At 45.9% G+C, this 21,045-nt stretch overlaps 1 protein-coding gene and 2 long non-coding RNA genes across 3 annotated transcripts in view; 2 read left to right on the top strand and 1 right to left on the bottom strand.

The window, feature by feature from the left end:
• Positions 1–21,045, bottom strand: part of IQCJ (IQ motif containing J) — a gene marked incomplete at its 3' end in the record, with an annotated part of 50,512 nt that overhangs the window by 12,592 nt on the left and 16,875 nt on the right. The window contains exon 4 of the mRNA XM_053986473.1: positions 19,654–19,843. Coding sequence (XP_053842448.1) covers positions 19,654–19,843 — 190 coding nt within the window. The remainder of the gene's footprint in view (positions 1–19,653; positions 19,844–21,045) is intronic.
• LOC128811995 (uncharacterized) lies at positions 1,902–4,563 on the top strand. Its single transcript, XR_008438565.1, has 3 exons — positions 1,902–2,770; positions 4,221–4,344; positions 4,476–4,563. It is a non-coding gene; the product is annotated as an uncharacterized LOC128811995 (long non-coding RNA).
• Positions 6,376–10,768, top strand: LOC128811996 (uncharacterized). Its single transcript, XR_008438566.1, has 3 exons — positions 6,376–6,452; positions 7,881–8,006; positions 10,095–10,768. It is a non-coding gene; the product is annotated as an uncharacterized LOC128811996 (long non-coding RNA).

The following is a 21,045-nucleotide window of genomic DNA, read 5'->3' as shown; positions in this document are numbered from 1 at the left end:
AATCCAGACGGCTCCTGGAGTCGCCTTGACCCTCGGGATGGAGCGAGATCTCGTCCCGAGGAAAGCGGGATGCTGCTCTCTCCAAAAAATCCTCCCCTTCACAAGCCTCGACCTTGCCAGGGAAATCCTGTCTGTCTTGAATTATTCATCCTCTTCCCGTGCTGCTCCAGCAGACAATTCCGAGCATTAATATGCCATGACTTTTTATCCTTTTGGGGTTATTTTCCTGCCCGCTTCCAAACTCACGCCATCCGTGAGGTGTTCAGCAGCATTCCCGGGATTTCCCAGATCAAATCGGCGTCTCCAGCCCCTCGCACGCCCTTCCCGGTGGGAATGAGCACGGGAACAGCTCGGGGAACAGGGAGAGCAGGGCTCCTGCTCCTGGCAGCACTTCCCAGCCTGCCTGGCCATGGAATGCAGGGGAGGCGTCCAGCTCCGCAAGGAAAAACCCGGAGCAAGGAAAATCCGTGCTGGGAATTCCAGGAAAAACCGTGGGATTATCCTTTTTAAGGAATGCTGGTGGTGTTGAGGGTGGTGGCCAGGCCGGGCTCTGCTCCCCATGGTGCCAGCTGGGTGCATCCCACAGGGATTTGTCCCTGGAATTTCGCCCTTTGCGGCAATCCCAGACCTGCTCCAAGGTCTGGAAATGGATTAAAGTGTCCAGAGGATCCCTTTTCCTTCCTCATGGAGACCAGTCAGAATCTGGGGTGCCTGAAGCAGCTCCACCGTGGCCAAACCCCAAAATCCGCTCTTCTCCATGGAAAAACCCTTTCCGTTGGAAGTGAGCTCATCACTAACGCTTCCCTCTGCTCAAATCAGCGCTGGAAAAGTTGGAATTCCTGCCCTGTTAGCTGAATAAATGACATTCCAGCAGCAAGGAACTCCAGCCAATGAATTCCCAGCCTCGACTCCTTGTATTTGTTATCCCTCGGATTATTTTCCATATTTAAAGTGGGCTTGTTGCTACCCTGGGATGTGTCTGAGAGGAGAAGGGTGAAGGGTATCCCGAGCCATCCCAACACGGAATTCCCAAGCTCCTGCAGCTCCAGTTTTTCCAAAATAGGAACAGACCGATTCCAACAAAATCCCCCTTTTCACGGATTTTGGAAAGAAGAGAATATAGGAAATATTTTCCCTATGGGAAAAGAGAACATGAAGCTACACTTTGGGATGGGCTGTCCTTGGCTGGAGCAGGAGCCAGCTCTGGGATTGGGAACTCTCAGAATTTAGTGGGATTCGAAAATCCCTGATTCCACCTGGGGGAAAAAAAAAATCCCTAAATCCAGCATTGCTGGGAGCTGCATTCTGATCCACCTGGAGGGTGCCGCGTTCCACTGCGGGGAACTGCGAGGAGCTCTTTTAAAAACGGGAAATTAACCCAAACGAGGCAAACATCGCGTCTGAGAACCCTTTATTGGTAACGAAATAAAACCAAAATAAAAAGGATTTTCCCTACTAAAGAGAGTTAGAAAAGACAGAGCAAGGGGGAGAAAGATAGGAGGGAGAGAGAGAGAGGAGACAGAGGGAAAAGAGGGCATTAAAAAAATAAATAAAAAGGAGTTACCCTACTAAAGAGGGATAGAAAAGATAGAGCAAGGGGGAAGAAGATAGGAGGGAGAGAGAGAGAGAGGAGGCAGAGGGAAAAGAGGGCATTAAAAATAAATAAAAAGGAGTTACCCTACTAAAGAGGGTTAGAAAAGATAGAGCAAGGAGGAAGAAGATGAGAGGGAGAGAGAGAGGAGGCAGAGGGAAAAGAGGGCGATACCAGCGGCGGTCGGGGAACGCCGGCCGTGTCCCTGGGCCGGGGCTGTGCTCGCTGCCTGCCGGGGATGGCTCCTGAGGCGATGGACACTCGGTGGGGGGACACTCGAGGGGACACAGGAGGGCCAGCAGTGTGGGCAGAGTGTGGGCAGTGCCCTGGCTCGGAGGCGGGCAGGGTTGGACACTAAGGGCGCGGGCAGGGAGCAGGGACGAAGCAGGAGGGAGGACAGCCGTGAGGGAGAGCTGGGACAGCCGTGAGGGAGAGCCGGGACAGCCGTGAGGGAGAGACGGGACAACCGTGAGGGAGAGCCGGGACAGCCGTGAGGGAGAGCTGGGACAAACAGCCGTGAGGGAGAGCTGGGACAGCCGTGAGGGAGAGCCGGGACAGACAGCCGTGAGGGAGAGCTGGGACAGCCGTGAGGGAGAGCCGGGACAGCCGTGAGGGAGAGCTGGGACAAACAGCCGTGAGGGAGAGACGGGACAGCCGTGAGGGAGAGCTGGGACAGCCGTGAGGGAGAGCTGGGACAAACAGCCGTGAGGGACAGCCGGGACAGCCGTGAGGGAGAGCCGGGACAACCGTGAGGGAGAGCCGGGACAGCTGTGAGGGAGAGTCGGGACAGACAGCCGTGAGGGAGAGCCGGGACAGCCGTGAGGGAGAGCTGGGACAAACAGCCGTGAGGGAGAGCTGGGACAGACAGCCGTGAGGGAGAGCTGGGACAGCCGTGAGGGAGAGCCGGGACAGCCGTGAGGGTGAGCTGGGACAAACAGCCGTGAGGGAGAGCCGGGACAGCCGTGAGGGAGAGCTGGGACAGCCGTGAGGGAGAGCCGGGACAGACAGCCGTGAGGGAGAGACGGGACAGCCGTGAGGGAGAGACGGGACAGCCGTGAGGGAGAGCTGGGACAAACAGCCGTGAGGGAGAGACGGGACAGCCATGAGGGAAAGTCGGGACGGCCGTGAAGGGTAGAAGAGCCCAAAGGCAGGCCGGACAAAACACGGGCTGGGGCCAGGGTAAAAGGGACAAAATATGGGCTGGGGCAAAAGGGATAAAACACGGGCTGGGCCCGGGGTAAAAGGGACTAAACACGGGCTGGGGCCAGGGCAAAAAGCGTAACACTCAAACACCCCCAGAAAGACAAAAGCATACGCTCCGAAAGCCCCAGAGTCGAAAAGTAAAAGGCACAAGACCCCAAAAGCCCACCCTCAAAAAGCCAGTTGGAAAAGCCCCCGCGGTTTGTGACGCAGTTACTTTTCTGCCCCAGGCTCCTCCCAAAGCCGGCAGCAGAGCTTTGGTAGGGACATTTCCCATCTGGGGACAATGTCCCTGCAGGTGACAGTGTCCCTGCTGTCCCCTGCTGCTGTCCCTGCAGGTGACAGTGTCCCTGCTGTCCCCTGCTGCTGCCCGGCCCTGTGGGACATGAGCAGGCTGCCAGGCACAGTGTCCCCACAGACACGGCCTTCCTCCAGCTCCTCCTCACCTCTGCAGCCCCTTCCCCACAGGCCTCTGACAGCCAGGGCTGGAAAAATCCAAAATAAAAGTAAATTGGCCCCTCACGAGGGGATTAAAGGGGGCTGTGGGAGCGGGACCTTGTGTTCTGTCCATGCAAATCTGCTTCTCTTCTCTCAGATATTCCCCCTCTTTAGCCAGGACCAGTTTGTCACTGACTCCCTCAGAATTAATTAATTAATGAACTGTTCATTATGTGCTACAACTCCAGGCACGGACAATTCCTTGGGTCCCTTAATCCTCCCTTTCCAATAGGGGATTAGGGTTTTCCCTAATGGGTTTCTGCTAATTCCTTATGAGATTGGAGCACAAACAAACACATCCCTGATTCCACCTTCCTCTTGCCATTCCCACCCTGTGAACACATCCTTGGAAAAGGACAGGAAAAGGGGCAATGGCTTCACAGTGCCAGAGGGATGGATGGGACATTGGGAAGGAATTTCTCCCTGTGGGGCTGGAATGGATTTTCCCAAGGATGCCCCAATGCCTGGAAGTGTCCAAGGCCAGGTTGAAGCACCCTGGGATAGTGGGAGGTGTCACAGAAATGTAGAGATCATCCAAGAAAAAACGGGAATGTTTCTAGCAGCAACAAAATTGCAGGAAGCTCAAAAATGGGGATTCATTGCCAAGCACCAACCCTTGAAATCTGTCCATGAACTTCTCCTTTCCACAGGCTCTACGGATGGTGGGGAAAAGGCAGGAAAAATTCCCCCTTTCTCCAAGTCAAACCACAAATAAAACAATCCCAACCAATATTCCAACCCTTTCAACCCTTAGTTCCATTCTGCCTTTTAAATTCCAACTTGCCATAATTCACTTTTCCATAGTAAAGCTGGGAAACCTCACCCCCATGGGAGGGACAGAGAGGTAATTCCCTTAAAGGTTATTCCCTTAAATAACCTGTCCTGACTTTTAAAATTCCCTTTCTAAACAGATTAATCTGTTTCTTAACAGATTAAAAGGAGCTGTGAAGGTTCCAGCAGCAGCTGTTGGGATGTTCTGCATCCTGACAGGAAATCCAGGCTGACACTTGGAGCAGGAGAATCCCAGGAGAGATGTCCTCAGTGCCCTCCTTTAGGTAAATTTTAATTTTTTCATGGATCAGCACAGCTGGAAAACAGGCACAAAGTACTCCCTGCAAGTCTCCCCCAGAAAAAAAAATATTAAAATAAAAACATATTCATTTTCCATCGTTTTCTCCCATTGCAGCTCCTCAGGGATGTGTTAACCCTCAGGGGATTCCTCCCAGGAAGAGCCACAAAGCAAAAAATTCCTTCAAGGCTTAAAGAAAAAAAACAGGTGAGGAATGTTCAAGAGAGAATTTTTCATTTTCAAGGATTAAATTATGCCCAGCTCAAACAAAAACAAGGAAAATAAATCCCAGAAAAAAGGGAATAAATTCCAGGATTTGGCATTCTAGGTCCATCTGCTGTTAGAAATATGGAAAGATCATCAAGATATTTTGGCTGTAAAATACCTCCAGCAGGGGCAGATGGGGGAAAACCTCCTGAGCAAAGCTGGAGTGAAAAACACACAGAGAGAACGGAGGAAAGTGCAAAAAATGGGGTGAAAATCATTAAAAGGGGAGGGAAACGCAAAAAATAGTGGCGGTGATGGCACAGAAGGCAAAAATTGGAGGGAAAAGCGCCCAAAAAATGAGATTAAAGGGAAGAAATTGAGCAGACAGGAAAAAAAGGCCTGGGAAAGGTGGAGCACAGTGACAGGAAAAATACAGCAAAAAGGGGACAAAAATGCACCAAAAAGTTGGGAAAATAGTGCAAAAAGTAGAAAAAATACAACAAAAAGGGGAAGAAATACACGAAGAAGTTAAAAAAAATACAACTTTACGTTAAAAACTGAATTTATTTTGCACCTGGTTAGTGGTGGAGCCTGTGCAGGGCAGGATCAGCCTCGTTCCCTTTCCCTGAATCCCTACTTGGAAAAAAGAGATTCCAGAGCAAGTGAGGCCATTAATTATTAATTAGCAGGGGAGAATTCAAATTGGAATGAAACCTTGGATGATTTAAAATAAACCTAAAGCAGAGCTGAGCTGCAGAGGGGGAGGGATGGCTCTGGAAAAGCTGGGAAGAGCCGCTCCAGAGGGATAAATAATTCACAGGGCTTTTCATTTATTCAGCTTTCTTTACTTTCCTAATGTTCCAGAGAGGGAGGGAGGGAGGGAAGGATGGGGATGAGGGGCTCAGGCAGGAGAGGAGGGAATGTGCAGAGCCCAGCAATCCCTGTCTGCAATTCCAGCGTTTCAGCACACATTTCAATCCCTATTTTACATTAAAAATGGGATTTTATATCCACTGATATCCACGAGGTGGCTGAAATCAGCCCTCAGTAAATAATTTACTCCTGGAGCCACGGGGATGTTCCTCTCCTGGTGTCTCTGGAATGAGCACTGGGTATTCCCAACCTCCTGCTCCAGGTTCCTGAGCCTGGAATACCATGGAGTGATGGGATAGCTCCAAGTTCCTGAGCCTGGAATACCATGGAGTGATGGGATAGCTCCAGGTTCCTGAGCCTGGAATATCATGGAGTGATGGGATAGCTCCAAGTTCCTGAGCCTGGAATACCATGGAGTGATGGGATAGCTCCAGGTTCCTGAGCCTGGAATATCATGGAGTGATGGGATAGCTCCAGGTTCCTGAGCCTGGAATATCATGGAGTGATGGGTTAGGAAGAGCTCCAGGCTCTCCCTGTTTTGGAGAGGATGTGGGAGCACAGGAGCAGAAGGAATGTGGAGAGCCCAGCAGAGCTGCTCCTTTCCCTCTGCTGCAATCCCAACCTCTCAGCACACGTTTCAATCCCTATTTGACACCAAAAGTGGGATTTTATCTTCATTTATGAGGTGGTTGAAATCAGCCCTCAGTAATTAATTTATTCCTGGAGCCACAGGGCTGTGTTTTCCTGGTGCCTCTGGAATGAAGGTGGGATATTCCCAACCTCCTGCTCCTAATTTATTCCCCATCCCGTATTTATTTCTCAGGCTCCCCGATCGGGAGGAAACAAGTGATTAGCGCTGATGGGAGGCTAATCAAGAGATTATCAGTGAGGACAATAAAATCAGCGCTGGGAGACAAAAGAAATCCCTCCTGGAAATGCAAATTCCGGCTGGGACAACAATCGGATTTTGGACTCCGGCAAAGGGATAAATTTGGATTGGGGAGGGGGGCTCAGGTGAGCTCAGAAAAGCAGAGTCAGCTTTAATTCCAGGAGTTAATTTGCATTTCTGCGGTGACATCACTCGGCAGCGGTGACACAGCACAATTAGAGATTTATTCATGGATTTGGGAGAACTCTTCACTTCCCGGAGTGTGGTTTTATGGACGAGTGGGATGGGAATGATGGAGCTGAACCCCGGAGCAAAGGGAAGGTTTGGAATTCACCCCGGCTGGGATTTTCCCAGGGGCAGGAGGAAAACCAGCACCGGGCACTGCTCAGGGACCACAGGTGCCATGGAGCCATTCCCAAAGCAGGAATTGCTCGTGGAAAATAAACCACCCCTCAGAAACCATCCCCAAAGCACATTCCCTGCAGGATTTCCTGAAGGGCCTCACGGCAGCACCCCAAATTCCCTTTGCTCTGGGCCACCGGGGCAGCTCTGGTCCCAAATCCCACTCCCTAAGGACAAATCCAGCTGGGAAGAAGCAATTCCTGGCTTTGAAAATGAGGATTTTTAGCACCAATAATCCCTTTGTGTCATTTTCTGCATTTCAGGTCAGGGAATTGAAGGGCTGAGTGAAATTGGTGGAGACCAGAACCAAAAAGACACCCCCAGCTTTGATCCGAGGCCAACCCTCAGCATTAAAACTGCAAATTGATCCCAAAAGTTCTTAACTGGGGTGACACATTTTAAAGTCTTAAATTATTTTTAATTTAAAATTTTAAGATTTTTAAAGATTTATTTAGATTTTTAAAAAATTAATTGTTTTGAAATTTCTTTTTGATTTTTAACTTTTTTAAAAACTCTGTTTTATTTTCCACCACATAAACATTGCTAACCTCTGTTACAAGAACAAATCCATGGACACCTCGAGGCTGCTCCAATCCCACACCTGGACACAGCTGGGTTGGGATAAATAAAAATCAAGGATTTCAAGGCTCCTCTCATCCCATTACTCCCAGCCCAGGAATAACAGCACCAGGATTAATTCCCCTCCCAGGAAACAGAGTAAGAAATCCAATGGCAGCACAAACTGGATCCCAAAATATGAGGTGGCAGTAGCAGAGAATTTAATGAAGAATGAAGAACTTTTCAGAACAGCATTGCTGAATGACTTTTTTATCACTGGAGAGGGGAAAAATCCCAATTTTCTTTGCTGGTTTCCATTTCTCCAACTCCTGTCAGTCAAAATAGTGAGGGGCACAGAAACTTTTCAAATGAGATCTGGCAGATTGGTGGGAAAATACATTTATTTGAGTTCCACACTTTTTCCTTGATACTGTTCCTGGGAAGAGGATTTGCAGCTGGATTTGCAGCTTCCCAGTGTCAATCTTTTCTAGGAATTGTTAATAAAAGTCAGATCTCCTGGGGCCAGAGGGTGGGGTTGTTGTCTAATGTTTCAAATCTAGAATATTGTAATAATCCCTCATTAATTCCATCAGCTCCCTGACAGACAACTGCTGGATAATTGAAGGGGAAAGGATTTAAAGGAGGATCCTGATTTAACACCCAACTTCCATCCCAGTGAAATCACAACCCCGGGAAGAAAATTCATCTGAAAATTAAAGGTAAATGCCAATGCAAATGTCTTAACCCTCCATATAAATATATTCACTCTTCCTCCCCCTTTTTTTTTATTTTTTGGTAGGTTTATAAAAAATAGGTTAAAATAGGTTTATCAACCTATATTTGTTTTTTTTTTTTAATGTTGATCCAGGTATTCATATTTTTAGGCTATTTTAAATATTCCATCTACAATTCTCTCATTCATTTAGAAGTGAAGCAGAGCTGAGTATTGCAGGCATTCATTAAGATTTCTATTTTAGCTTTTATTATTCATTGTGGACAAAAGCCACTGCAGGGGATTGTTGTGTCCCCACCTCTGGTTTTTAACTGTCTCTTTGGGATTCCTGTTGGTTTGGAAGGAGCAGGGAATGGATGAATTGAGAAGGAATGCAGGAATCTGGATCCATGCAGGGCCTGATCAGGTTGTTATAGGCTCATTTGTTGAATAAATCTGTGATAAGAGATAAGAGCATCACAGCAAATAAACATCTGCCCACAAAGGTTAAACTTCAGGCTGCCTCGTTTGGAGAAAATCATTGTTTTCCTAAAATAAACAACCCATTAAAGTGGGAGATAGCAGGAATAATTCCTGGAGGAGCCTCCATAGCTCTCCTGAGGCTGATCTGCATTGGCAGCCAGGGGAGCATGGCCCCTTAATGGACAATTTAAATGCATAACAGCTCCAATAAACTCCTTAAAGGGTGTCCCCACATTCCTTATGTTGACTGCCCAGAAAATCCTGCATAACTCACAGGCCTTTAAAGCAGGAGGAAATATTGTCCTGGCTGTCTCAGGCTGGGCCATCACCAGCTCTGCCCTGAAAGACAGGGTGGATTGTGTGGAAGGCAAAACTCAAATTCCCCTTTCCTTCCACAGGGCCTTGTTTCAAACAAACCTAAAAAAAAAACTTATTTAAAAAACCCAAAACTATTTCTGTGACCATGTCAGCTCCACCAGAATAAAGCAACAGCAACCTGCAGTGATAGGGAAAAATGCAAAGTTTGGGACAGCATCTATGAGAGGAAAATTTTCATATTTGGGGAGAAAATGCCTTGGGAGCAGCTCCTATTTGTCTGATTGTGTGAAGGCCACCCAAAATTGAACAATTTGGGTGTCCAAGCTCTCCTGAACACCAGGACATTTAAATTTCAGATTGTCCACAACCAATTCAGTTTTTCCTGATCAAATTGCCCAAATTTGAGGGTGTAAATCAATCTGTCAGGTTAATTAGGTTCTAGATTAATTTATTTAATTTCTCCACAGTTCTTGTGTTGAGGTAACAATTATTTGAGATTTAGCAGCACCTTCAAGTATTTGATCTCTCCCAGTCTTTCCCCACTGGGATTTTGCTCCGCACAAATTTGGGCTCTCAGAAAGTTGTGGCTGAAATGCCCAATTTTCTCCTGGAAAATTAAAAAGTAGGCCCTGGCTTTGCTCAGGAGCAAGACTTGAGGTGAATTAACTTTCACTTCATGTTTTGATGGATGCTTAATGAACCCAGCATTGTTCAGCTGGAAATCTTGGAGCTATTTTTCATCCCAAACCTCTCCTGAGCAGAGCCTTTTGACAGGTTATTAAGATTTTAGTGTCACTGTGGAAACATTTTCCCAGGCATCTCAGCTGTGATCAGGAGAGGTTCTCTGCTCCTTCTCCATCTGCTGATCTCCCAAACCAGCTACATTTAAAAACCCAGGTGGGTTGTTTTTTCTTTTTTGTTTTTTTGGTTTTTTTTTTTTTGTTTTGTTTTGTTTTGTTTTTTTGTTTTGTTTTGTTTTTTGTTGTTTTTTTTTTTTTTTTTTTTGTTTTTTTTTGTTTTTTTTAATATTTAATAAGCAACAATTTCCAATCCTGGATTCTTCATCCTAATGACCACGCAAAGCTTTCCCACCATTTAACAGAGGTGCTGAAGGGGAGGAGGTTGAGTTATCAGTCAGTGCGAAAAGTCAGGCTGCTCTGATAAATCCCCAAATCATGGAGGCAGGGAGAGACTCATTTAGGGACTGATGCCACAGCATCCCTGTGCCAAGGGATCCAGGAGGTGGGATGCAGATGGATACCAGATGGATACTGGATATTTGTGTTGTGCACAGGTCCATCCAGCTTTTATGGAACAGGAAAACATCTGGATCATGCAATTATAAATTACTTCATATATGGAAATATTTATATTAGGATACAGCTACGTTTACCATTTACATCAAGGTGAATTCCCAAAACCTCAGGTAATTTCTGTGTTTTAAGTGAAATTTCACAGGAATTCAATTGATCTCCAGCACTGATTTAACCAAGGAAATAAATTATTGGGACACCTTTCCCATCCCTGGGAGTGTCCAAGGCCAGCCTGGAGAGGGTTTGGAGCACCCTGGGAGAGTGGAAGGTGTCCCTGCCCATGGCATGGGGTGGGATGGGATTTAAGGTCCCTCCCCACCCAAATCATCCTGGAATTCTAGGAAAACACAGGAGGAGCAAAAAAGTCAAGGCATTGGGAGTTCACTTTTAGACATCCAAGTTTCTGACATGGATCAATCCAGAATGTCCAGCCCTGCAGCCAAACCAGTGCTGGAGTTACAAACACAGCTCATTCCCACTGGTTTGGCTGCTCCATGACTGGAGAAGACACTAAAATAAACTGTTGAAAGGAAAACACTCCATCAGCCTAGCTCATGCTCAAGTTCCTGTTCAGCCCTAATTAAGTGGGAAAACCCCAACATCAGGTTATGCTAAAAATGACTTTTAATTCAACTTTTTCAAAAAATTTATTTAATTAAAACTACTTACACATAAAAAAAAAATCCCTCTTGGAAGTGCCCCAGTTTGGGAGTAAACCCAGATTTACCTGAATTAAACCTGGCCCAACCTTATTTGTTCTGTCACACTCTAAGCAAGACTCTTCTCCAACCTTCCCTCTCTTTATGCTCCTACTGCTGCAATAAAACATTTACTGAGGCTCATGTATCCCAAAAGAAATTCCATGAGTTTTTAGGACCTTTTCCACCATTGGCATCAACCCTTCCAGCAGACAAAGCTCCACTGTGTGGCAAAGGCTGGGAACAAAGGACAGTGGTGCTGTAAAAAGCCAAATAAAGCCCTTCAGTGCTGCTGGAAAATGCATCCATTGACAGCCAGGAGCTCTGCAATTCCTTTTTCATGGAGAGAGGAGTCAGTGACAGCCTCTCATTTCTTTGCCATGATTATCTCATGGTGGGCACAGCCTTTAATAAATGAAATAATTCTCTTCTTGTGTCAAAGAGCAGGGTTTAAAATGAAAGCATGGAGAAGATAAATCCCCAAAACAAGGACAGCTGAAAGGACATTGCCACGGAAGGTCTGAGTTTATGCTCTGAGGGAAATTGAGTGGGAACATTTGGAATTAAAATATCTCCCCGCTGGAAAAAAATGAGAATATTCTTAATTTTCTGGATCATTAAACTCCTCCTGGAAAAAGAGTTAAGGAACTCTGGGATATTTTTACAGCATCAAGGGTTTGGGGATTTCTGATGATGTGAGAGTCAGGCTCAGATTTGCAGGGAATCAGTGCCCTCCCAAAGATTTCTCCAAGAGGGAGCAGGAATCCTTAGGGAAAGATCACAATCCAGGCACAAAGTTGTCCAATTCCCTTTCTTTTGGGACAAGGAGCAGCAGAGGATCTGTTCCATCCAAAGGGAATAAAGGAGTTCCTGCAGATGGATTTAACAAAGTGTATCAAGATTAAAGGCATGGAATGGGAATTGGGACATGGAAAAGCCAGACTGGGATTTGTGGTTGCAAGTTCCAAGCTCCTCTGAGCCTCAGTGTTGTCCTAGAGGAGACTGAGGGCTCAATCAATGGTCTGGGTTTTTTTTTTTTCCGAGAAATGGGAAGGGACAGACAAAGGTCCAGCCCTGCCCTACAGCCACCCATGGAATTCCAGCCCACAAAGCAAATTTAGAATGATTTTGGAAGAAAATCCAGGAAATATTTGGCTGTCAGGAAGAGAAACATCAAAGTGGGCCCCAAATGGGCAAGAAGCCACAGCAGGATTCCCAGTCTTGGGAGGGACACCAAGGCCAGAATTTCATGGAATCACAGAGTCCTTAAGGTCTGAAAAGACTCCCAAGATCAAGTCCAACCATCAACCCACGTTCACCACTAAATAACATCCTCAAGTGCCACATCCACACATTTTTGGAACACTTCCAGGGATGGTGACTCCATGAATCCACCTCGTGCCTGGGCAGCCTCTTTTCATTTCTCTGCATCCCAAAAAACACAGCTCTAGATTAAAAATACTGAATTCTCCACGGCACTTCCATATTCCCTTTCCATTTCCTTCAAGGTAGAAAATCTGCTCCTGAAATTTGGCTTCAAGATTTCATATTTAAGTTTGCATCCCAATTTTGCAAAATTAAACACAGGAGACAAGATAAATCCCTGGCATTCTGGGAAGCACAGCAGGTTTTTACAAGAGAGGGGGAAACAGGCACTGCAGTGTTCATAAATAGCATGAATTCAGCACGGGAAATATTATGACATCTTCATCTAATTTACATAATTTACATAAAAATAAAATTACAGGGGAATATTAAATTCCTGCATGCAAAACCTTCTCTTCCTTTCCCTCCCTGAATGAGATTCTCCTTTTGCTTCTCAGCGGATTTTATCCAATAGCTGGGATTTCTGGACACTGACATAATCAAATCTAACAATAATTTGATTTTCTTCTGAGCTCCTCAGAGCACCAAAGCAATTTTGTTATTCTGAAGATGTTTGAAAGCATCTTTATTGATGCTTATAAATGTCTTTAAAGCTATCTTGGTGCCAATGGATCAAGAATACTCCTGAAATTCCTTGTTATGCCTTGTACCTGAAAAATCCATTTGGAACAGCTTCTCCTGTATTGAATTCCTGTCTGGAGCAGCTGATTTAAGCAGCTGATAGAGGATGGCAAGTGGCCCATTCATTGTGTTATCATTTTATACACTCTGTCCATAAAACCCCCAGGAGAAGGATGGGCTGTCTGTCCATGAGAAATAATCCACTGGCTGAGGTTTATTGGAACAGCGACGGAATTTTAAATACCTTGGAAAAGCCAAAGCCTGGCCGCTGACGTGATTGGAGCAGCGTTTTCCACGCTCGGAATGAGAGGAATTAATGCAATTAAAGCAGCGCCTTAATTAGCAACTGGAAACAAGGGTTTAGTTGGAAAAAACAAGAGCTCCTAAATGTTCAAATAATGAAGGGTTGGTGTACACAGGGTGTGGGGGATGCGTTATCAGAGCAGCAGGAAAATGTCCAATGTAATAAACCACAGGAATATTCCACAGTTCACCTCTGGCCCTGGTGTTCCCAGGTGGGAACTGCTCAACTCCCAGCATTTTCCTGCCCTGGCCAACAGCAGGAAAAATATTTAATTCAATGTCAGCAAACAAGGGCAAAATAAGGTCAAAATTTCAGAAGTCACCAGTGAAGGAAAGTTCAAAGCACAGTCCAAGGGATAAGGACACAAGTGGGGTCTGAGGTGATCCTGGCACTGCTAAACAAAATCTTACTGGAGAGAAGAGCCTGGGAAATGGGAAATCCTCCAAAATTCACTGTTACATGCGTATGACAGGGGAACTTTGGGGAGTTTTGGGGTTCATAAAGGCTGACACTTTAAAGGAAAGGGAGAAAGAGCAGCAGAAGTTAAAAAAGGGAGAACCAAGTGATGCAATCAAACAAATAATGGAAGTAATGAATAATCCAGAGTAAACTCCAAAGTCCACTGCTGGGCTTTGATCTCTTAAAAACCTTTGCTGAAGGGTGGCTTTGCCAAAAATTATTGGTATGAGATGGGGTTGGGAGAAAATCTGGAGACCTGAATAACTCCAGCATGGGACTCTCCATTAACACAGGATTTAACCAGGTTTTGTTGAAATCCTGAATAACTCCCATGTGGGAATGTCTATTAAAACTGAGTTTAGGGAGGTGTTTAAGGAGCAAAGCTGCCCAGCCTTTCTCCCAAAAGCATCATCTGTGGTTGGGCTCAGCTCCAGGATGGGCAGAGCAGGTGAGACACGAATCACCACCACCAGGACACCTCCCTGCTGCTCACTTTGGGTTCTTTGTTAAAATTAAAATGGCTTTTTTTACCTCCAGTGTGAAATTTTAACTCCCTTGAAAACATTCCCAAAGAAAATACGATTTTTTCCTTAAATTCTTCCCTAAAATGTCATTTATGTCTTCCTAAAGGCCTTTAGCTGACCCTAAGAAGGTGGAAAATTGCCTCAAAAAATGGAGCTATTGAAACAGAGTTAGAATCTCCCCAAAACCAGAGTAATGATTATTACTTGCCTAAATTCCAAGCAGTAAAATAGCTCAAGTCATAATTATTCCCACAAAAACATACTTTTCCGGTGTATTTACTCTGAAAATTCATTTTACAAGCAGAAATCAATACTCTGCCCTTTGGAAGGAGATAATCTGGATATATTTGGGAAGATCCACTGTTCTGTAACAGACCCTATTAAAGTGCTGCTGCCACATTTCAGTGATGATAGAGCCACTAAAATAATTTAATGGCTCAGGCTGGGGCAATTTCCATCGGATTTTCCCTCCATCCCAGTAAGTTTCTATTAAATATATTTTATACATCTAATTCCTCCTGGTCTAATCATGACTTTATTGTCCATTACTTAAATTTCTTACATTTTCCCCTCTTTTTTGGTCCCATGAAAATAGAATTCATTCCAGCCAGTGAAGATAATTCCTTGTGTGAAACGTGTGGTTGGAAATCTCCCAGTCTCAAATAATTCCGTGTTGGAGACACGCCACCATTCCCGCCCTTTCCTTCCCACTCCAAATCCATTCCCTTTTCCTGCACTGCTCCAGTGTCTGGCTGTGGATTGAGCTCTTTGACGGGCAGGGCTTGGGAAGGGTGACAACAAAAGGCCTCGTAATTTTGGATTTGCCAGATAATAATTCCTAGGAGTTAGGAATTAATTGTGTCCTCATCCGTGCCCAGCTCTCAAGCCACCAGCACCCAAAGCTGTGATCCCAGAGGGTCTCATTGGAAGCTCTGTGTGTTTTGGGATATTTTAGCTGGGCATCCCAAAGAGCAGGAAAAGATGGGATCTTTTCCAGCCTAAAGAAATCAGGCCACTGTCAACATTCCCAAAGATTGCAAATGCCATCAGCAAAGCTCACTGGTCACAGAGGAGAGAGTCATGGAATTGTGTGGGTTGGAAGGGACCTCGAAGGTCACCCAGTCCCACACCTCCCACTGTCCCAGGTGCTCCACGCCCTGCCCAAGCTGGCCTTGGACACTTCCAGGATTCCAGGGGCAGCCACAGCTGCTCTGGGAATTCCATCCCAGCCCCTCCCCACCCTCACAGGGAACAATTCCTTCCCAATATCCCATCCATCCCTGCCCTCTGGAAGTTGCTCAGATAAAGGAAATTCTGGATTGTCAGTGTGCTGTCACAGGGCTGGAGAGAAACTCCCCAAGAACTTTCTGTGATGGTGCAAATCTGCTCTGCACCCCCCTGCTTAATTAAGCATGAAAGTCTTCATTATTTTACAAAGTCTCTGGCTTTGTAAAAGGCAGGCAGTGGAAATTCCCTGCTGTGGGAATAAATGAGATATTGTAGATAGAATTAGCTTAGAAAGGATTTATAAAGGATTCAGCCAATTTTCCTGAAGTGGGACATAAATAAAACTATTTTTGAGACCTCCCATCGATACCCACCAGAGCCATCTCACTGTGAAACCTCCCAGAGCTGAACCCACTCCAGAACTCAAAGAACTGTCCTCAGGTGTCTTGAGCAGCTGAATATTCCCCCAGGAACATCATCAGGAATGTCTTATCAGTGGTTTTATCATCAACCAAGAGCTTTTCTGGATTGATTTTGCTGCTGCTAAACCACAAGGACTCAAATTGGCATCAATAATCACATCAATACCCAACCTTCAATGCACACAAAAAAGAAGAAATTATTGGTGTTCTCCTCCCACCAGCAGAAAGGATCAAGAGGGTCCTTTTGTATCCCAGCAGTTCAAATCCTATGGGATAATATTTGTGAGGGATTTAAACTTGGATAATCACTGGGGATGATTATGTACACAAATAAACACAAACTCAACAACTATTTTTCCATTAAAAAAGCAATTAAAAGACAAATTCCATGTTAGGCCACAGCACTTTGAATTCTCTGCTCACATTTAGAACTGAGATTATCCAAAGCCAGTGGGAGGGATTGAAAACAACATTTTTTTCCATGTTCCCTTCATTCCAAGTGTTATCTGACAGCCACATCAGTGTTAATGTTTCTCCCCAACCCATCAAGTATTTGATTTCTAATTAAGGCCTTTTCATCTCAGTCGGATTTGTCTCCCTCATCTTTAATTATGTTTCCATCCACGCTGCTCAAGAGCAAGGATTTGCATTTTTACATTATATAGAAATCACATTGTAAATATTTATCAGATGGTTCCCTCTCTGCTGCTGACAGATTTGGGAATTCAGGCTCACAGGAAAGAGGGCATGTTCCCCATATTAACACCCCACTGCTTGTTAGGATTTCACTGCCTCCCACACATTGATTTTCCCTCTCCCTCAACTTCCCATCGCTCCTGCAGGTGCAAAACACACCTGGGAATGTCACAGACACCAGTGGAAAAATGGGATTCTCCTGGGAGACATAGGAACACACAAAGGGTGCAGAAAGATGTTGTTCTATTTTAGAACCAAGCCTTAATAAATCACCGGGGAAAGTCCCAGCTTTGAAGGTACCAGCCAGGGCAGGGAGGACAAACAAAGTGGGGTTTGGGGCAGAGGAGTTCCAGCCTGGCTCTTTTCCCCACGGGATATTTCTGTGGCATCAACCGATGAGAAAGGGTGGGGAAATAACCATTCCTGTTTGGAAAAGCAGGTTTTGTGTGGTTACACCTCTAAAGAAAAGCATTTCTTGGCAGAAAGTTGCCTCTTGGAGCGCTTGGCTAAAGAAAAAAACCGGGAATTTTACGGAATCAGTTCCTGCCATTCTCGTGAGCATCCCAGTGATTTTTAGGAGAGGAAAAGAGGTGCTCTGCCAGGATGGGAGGTGAGGAGTGTCAGGGGTGGGGTAAGATCCGCCTTGAAGGACAGCGGGCCGCGAGTCCCGGGCGAGGAGCGAGAGAGCCTGGCCGCTGTCCGCGGTGCTGAGCGGGCCCGGCCCCGCCGCTGCCCGCGGTGCTGAACGCCCGAGCGCCGCCGCCGCATCCCGGGGCTCCCGCTGCTCCCCGGGCAGCCCGGCAGGGTGGGAGCTGGGCTGACACATCCCCCTGGGCATGGAATGCTTCCTGAGACCCCCGCCCGGAATGCTGCACCCCCACCTGGTGTCCCCACAGTAAGAAGGATGTGGAACCGCTGGAGCAAGCCCAGAACTGGCCGGGAAGTTGATAAGGGACTGGAGATCTTCCCCTGTGGAGACGGGCTGGGAAAGTTGGAGTTTGTCAGCCTGGAGAAGAGGAGGTTGTGTGCAGAGCTCAGAGCTCCTCCCAGAATCTGAATGGGGACACAAGGAACACGTAGAGACACTTCACTGGGACTGGAGTGACAGAACAAGGGAATGGCTTCAAGCTGAAGGAGTGGAAATTTGGATGGGATACTGGGGAGGAATTCCTCCCTGGGAGGGTGGGCAGGCCCTGGCACAGGGTGCCCAGAGCAGCTGTGGCTGCCCCTGGATCCCTCCTGGAAGTGCCCAAGGCCAGGTTGGAGCAACCTGGGACAGTGGGAGGTGTCCCTGCCATGGCAGGGGTGGGATGGGATGAGCTGGAAGGTTCCTTTCAACTCAAACCATTCAGTGATTTTGGAGGAAAAAAAGCAGAAACCCATCTAGGAAGAAAAATTTTGGCACTTTTCTACACGGTAGCAAAAAATAAAACATTTACAAGGAAGAGCATTATTTCAAATCTGTTATACATCTGTCTTCTAATTTCTTTTTACCAAAAATTAACATGCAAAAGGAAAACAAATCAAGTGAAGACAACACAGCTCCAGCCTGTGTGCTTCTCATACCATAAGCTGATCAGTGATCAATAACAGATCTTTTCCAGCAGTTAAATAACTGTTTGTACTACACACACACAAACCTTTCTTTGCTACAAAGCAGCAGCCAAGCAAGAATTCTCCGTTTCCCATCTGATCCCTCAAGCTCGGACATTGCACCCGTTCCATCAGTTCTCTCCACGGGGAAGGCCCGGGGGAACCCCGTGTTGTACCCCACAAAAACTCAGAGATGGAGCCATCGCTTTCTCCCCACAAACACAGAACTCCCAGCTGCCCTTACTGAACTCCCAAACATCCCAAAGTGTCATTTTCCAAACGAGATCAGTGCTGGGGAAACTCTGGAGCAGCCGGGAGCGTCCCTGCGCAGGGTACGAGGGACCTCTGGTGGAAGCAGATTCCAGTGGCGGATGAACATTTATATCCTCATTTATTCCTCTAATTAAAGGAACCAAACCCCTTTAATCCATGAAATGTCAGTGTCTAACCCAGTATTCCAACCCACTTCATCCTCCTGCTCTCCAGTTCCCAACTAAAAATAAAGCAGTGCCCTCAGGAATATTTTATTAAATTATGTCAAGAACCACGTCCCAAAATAAACCTGCTGGAAACAGCTTCACTTTGGGCCTGGATCAACACTTGGATCAACACTGGAAAGAGTCAAATTATCCCCAGAATTCCAAGATCAGGGTTTTCAGTGTGGAAAAGTTCTGTTTAATCAGTGCCTTGGGCTTCACGAGATTAAAATCTCTCCAACTTTGCAACTCAAGGCAGAATTGAATTCATTCACCTTGAAGAACACCACTAACAATGATTCCCAGATTTCTGTAGGGATTCAGAAGCCACCAAATGCTGTCCTGGGAGTGGCATCAGCCGCTGGCAGTGAGGATCCAACCACCCCGTTCCCTCCTCAGAGGCAGGGAGACACTTCCTGCACCACACAGCAGGGCAACCCTGCAATTCCTGAATTATTCCATGTGCTCCAGTCTGCAATTCCCTCAAATCTTGTCTTCCGTCGCAAAGCTGAAGGCAATATCTCCAGACTCTGTTTATTGACCTAAAAATCCCAATTCAGAGCCAGTCACAGAGCTGTTTGTATTCCAGAAATGGGATCTGTATTTGGGGTTTATTTAGGGTCACCTTAAAAAGAGAAATGCAGCCTCCAGCCACTGATCGAGGTGGAATATTTATTCCAAAATCAAATCTAATTTTGGTCCCCTAAATCAACTTCTCAAAGTCTCTTTTAGCCTCTTTTAGTCTCTTCTAGTCTCTTTTTTGATAAAAATCAACCAACAAAACAAATCAAAAATCAACCAAGAAACCACATTTCTCTGCATGAAAAGCACCACAGTTTGAGGTTTTTTTTGGGAACACAATATCCTAAACACAGGAGACACAAGACCACTTGGAAGCACCTTTTTACCAGCAAGAACGCCTCCAAAATCTGCTGAATTCCAGGTCAGATACCCACAGTCACACATCCTAATGAGCCTGCAAGAGGAATCTCTGCCTGGAGGTCATTTGAGACACCTAAAAATCCCTTTTTAACCCATTACCAACCCCGTGAAGCCACAGCTGAGCTTTCACTTATCCCAAACCCCAGAAAGGAAGCCAGCAAAGGGAGAAGGAGGAATTCCAGCCGGACTCACGGGGGTGCTGCTGTCGGAGAAGGTGTTCATGCTGACAGACCTGCTCATCTTGCCCGAGGCCGGCGATGCTGGGGACCCTGGGGACCTTGGGGACGTTGGGGACATTGAGGACAGGCTGTCCTTGTCCCGTAGCTCCGGGGATGGGGACAGGTCCTGGCGCTGCAGGTGCTCACGCCATGCTCGCTGGATGCTGAGGGAACAAAGGATTTCAGTCCAGATCCCTGGCTCAAAACATTGGGGTTGGGGGGTTCCTGTATTTTGTTTTCCTATCTGGATAAGGATCACGTGGAACTGTCTCTGCAGGGTTTGTATAAAGCACCGCTGGGATAATTTAGGATATTTATTAAGGAGAATCAGGGAATTCTCCTTAATGTGGTTTGGGTGGTTTAGGAGTGGTTTAGGTTGGAAAGGACCTTAAAGATGATCTGGTTCCAAACTCTTACCTTGCTACTCAGACTCCAACCCAATCCCAAAACCCATGGAAGTGATTTCCAGAACTCAGAATTTCTCCTATATTCCACAATCAAAATAAAAATATCCATTTGACCATTTAAAGGAATTAACAACCTTCTGCATCTTATTTTTATACCACATTTCAGATTAGAATCCTAATACGACTGGAATTTGAGAGCCAGAGCAGCATCATGGAATTATGGAATCCCGGAATGGTTTAGGGTGGAAAATGTCATCTCATTCCATCCTCTGCTATGGGCAGGGATAATTTCCACTATCCCAAGTTGCTCCAAACCCCATCCAACCTGGCCTGGAACAATTCCAGCATCCACAACTTCTCTGCAGGATTAGCTCCTTGTAGGATTTTTAAGCAATTGAGGGTTTATTCACTGGGATGAGCAGTATTTATATATTTATATCTACATATTTATATTTACATGTATTCCTATTTTAAAGCTGGAGAATAGACTGAGCTTAAGTCATAATTACTCTCCTAGAAAGCTCCCTGAAAATGGATTCTTTTATCTGGCTTTTATCAGCATGACTAAAAGCTTAGAAGACACTGGGTTTTAATTTGAAACTTCATGTCTTTTTAATATTTTAATATGCATTAATATTTGAATGGCCTGTAAGTGAGGCAGTGCTTTCTGGATGGAGGCAATTCCTGCACCAAGGCTGGAGGATCCATGCTGGGAGAGGCTCCAAAAGGAATCCTGGACTCTGATAAATATGTGGGGAAGTTTAATTAGTCAAAATCAAGACTTTTAGAATAACTGACACCAGGGGAAACTCTGTATAATGTAACGTACAGCAAAATTTTAAATTATCCTATAATTCGAAGAGAGGATTGATTTAGGACATGAGGAAGGATTTTTTTTTTCCCCATGAAGGTGGCAGGGGGGAGATTCCCCATCACTAAAAACACCCCAAATCAGGCTG

Source organism: Vidua macroura, chromosome 10 (genome assembly GCF_024509145.1).
Source record: "Vidua macroura isolate BioBank_ID:100142 chromosome 10, ASM2450914v1, whole genome shotgun sequence".
Classification (NCBI taxonomy): domain Eukaryota; kingdom Metazoa; phylum Chordata; class Aves; order Passeriformes; family Viduidae; genus Vidua; species Vidua macroura.
This window is presented reverse-complemented; position numbering and strand designations above follow the sequence as displayed.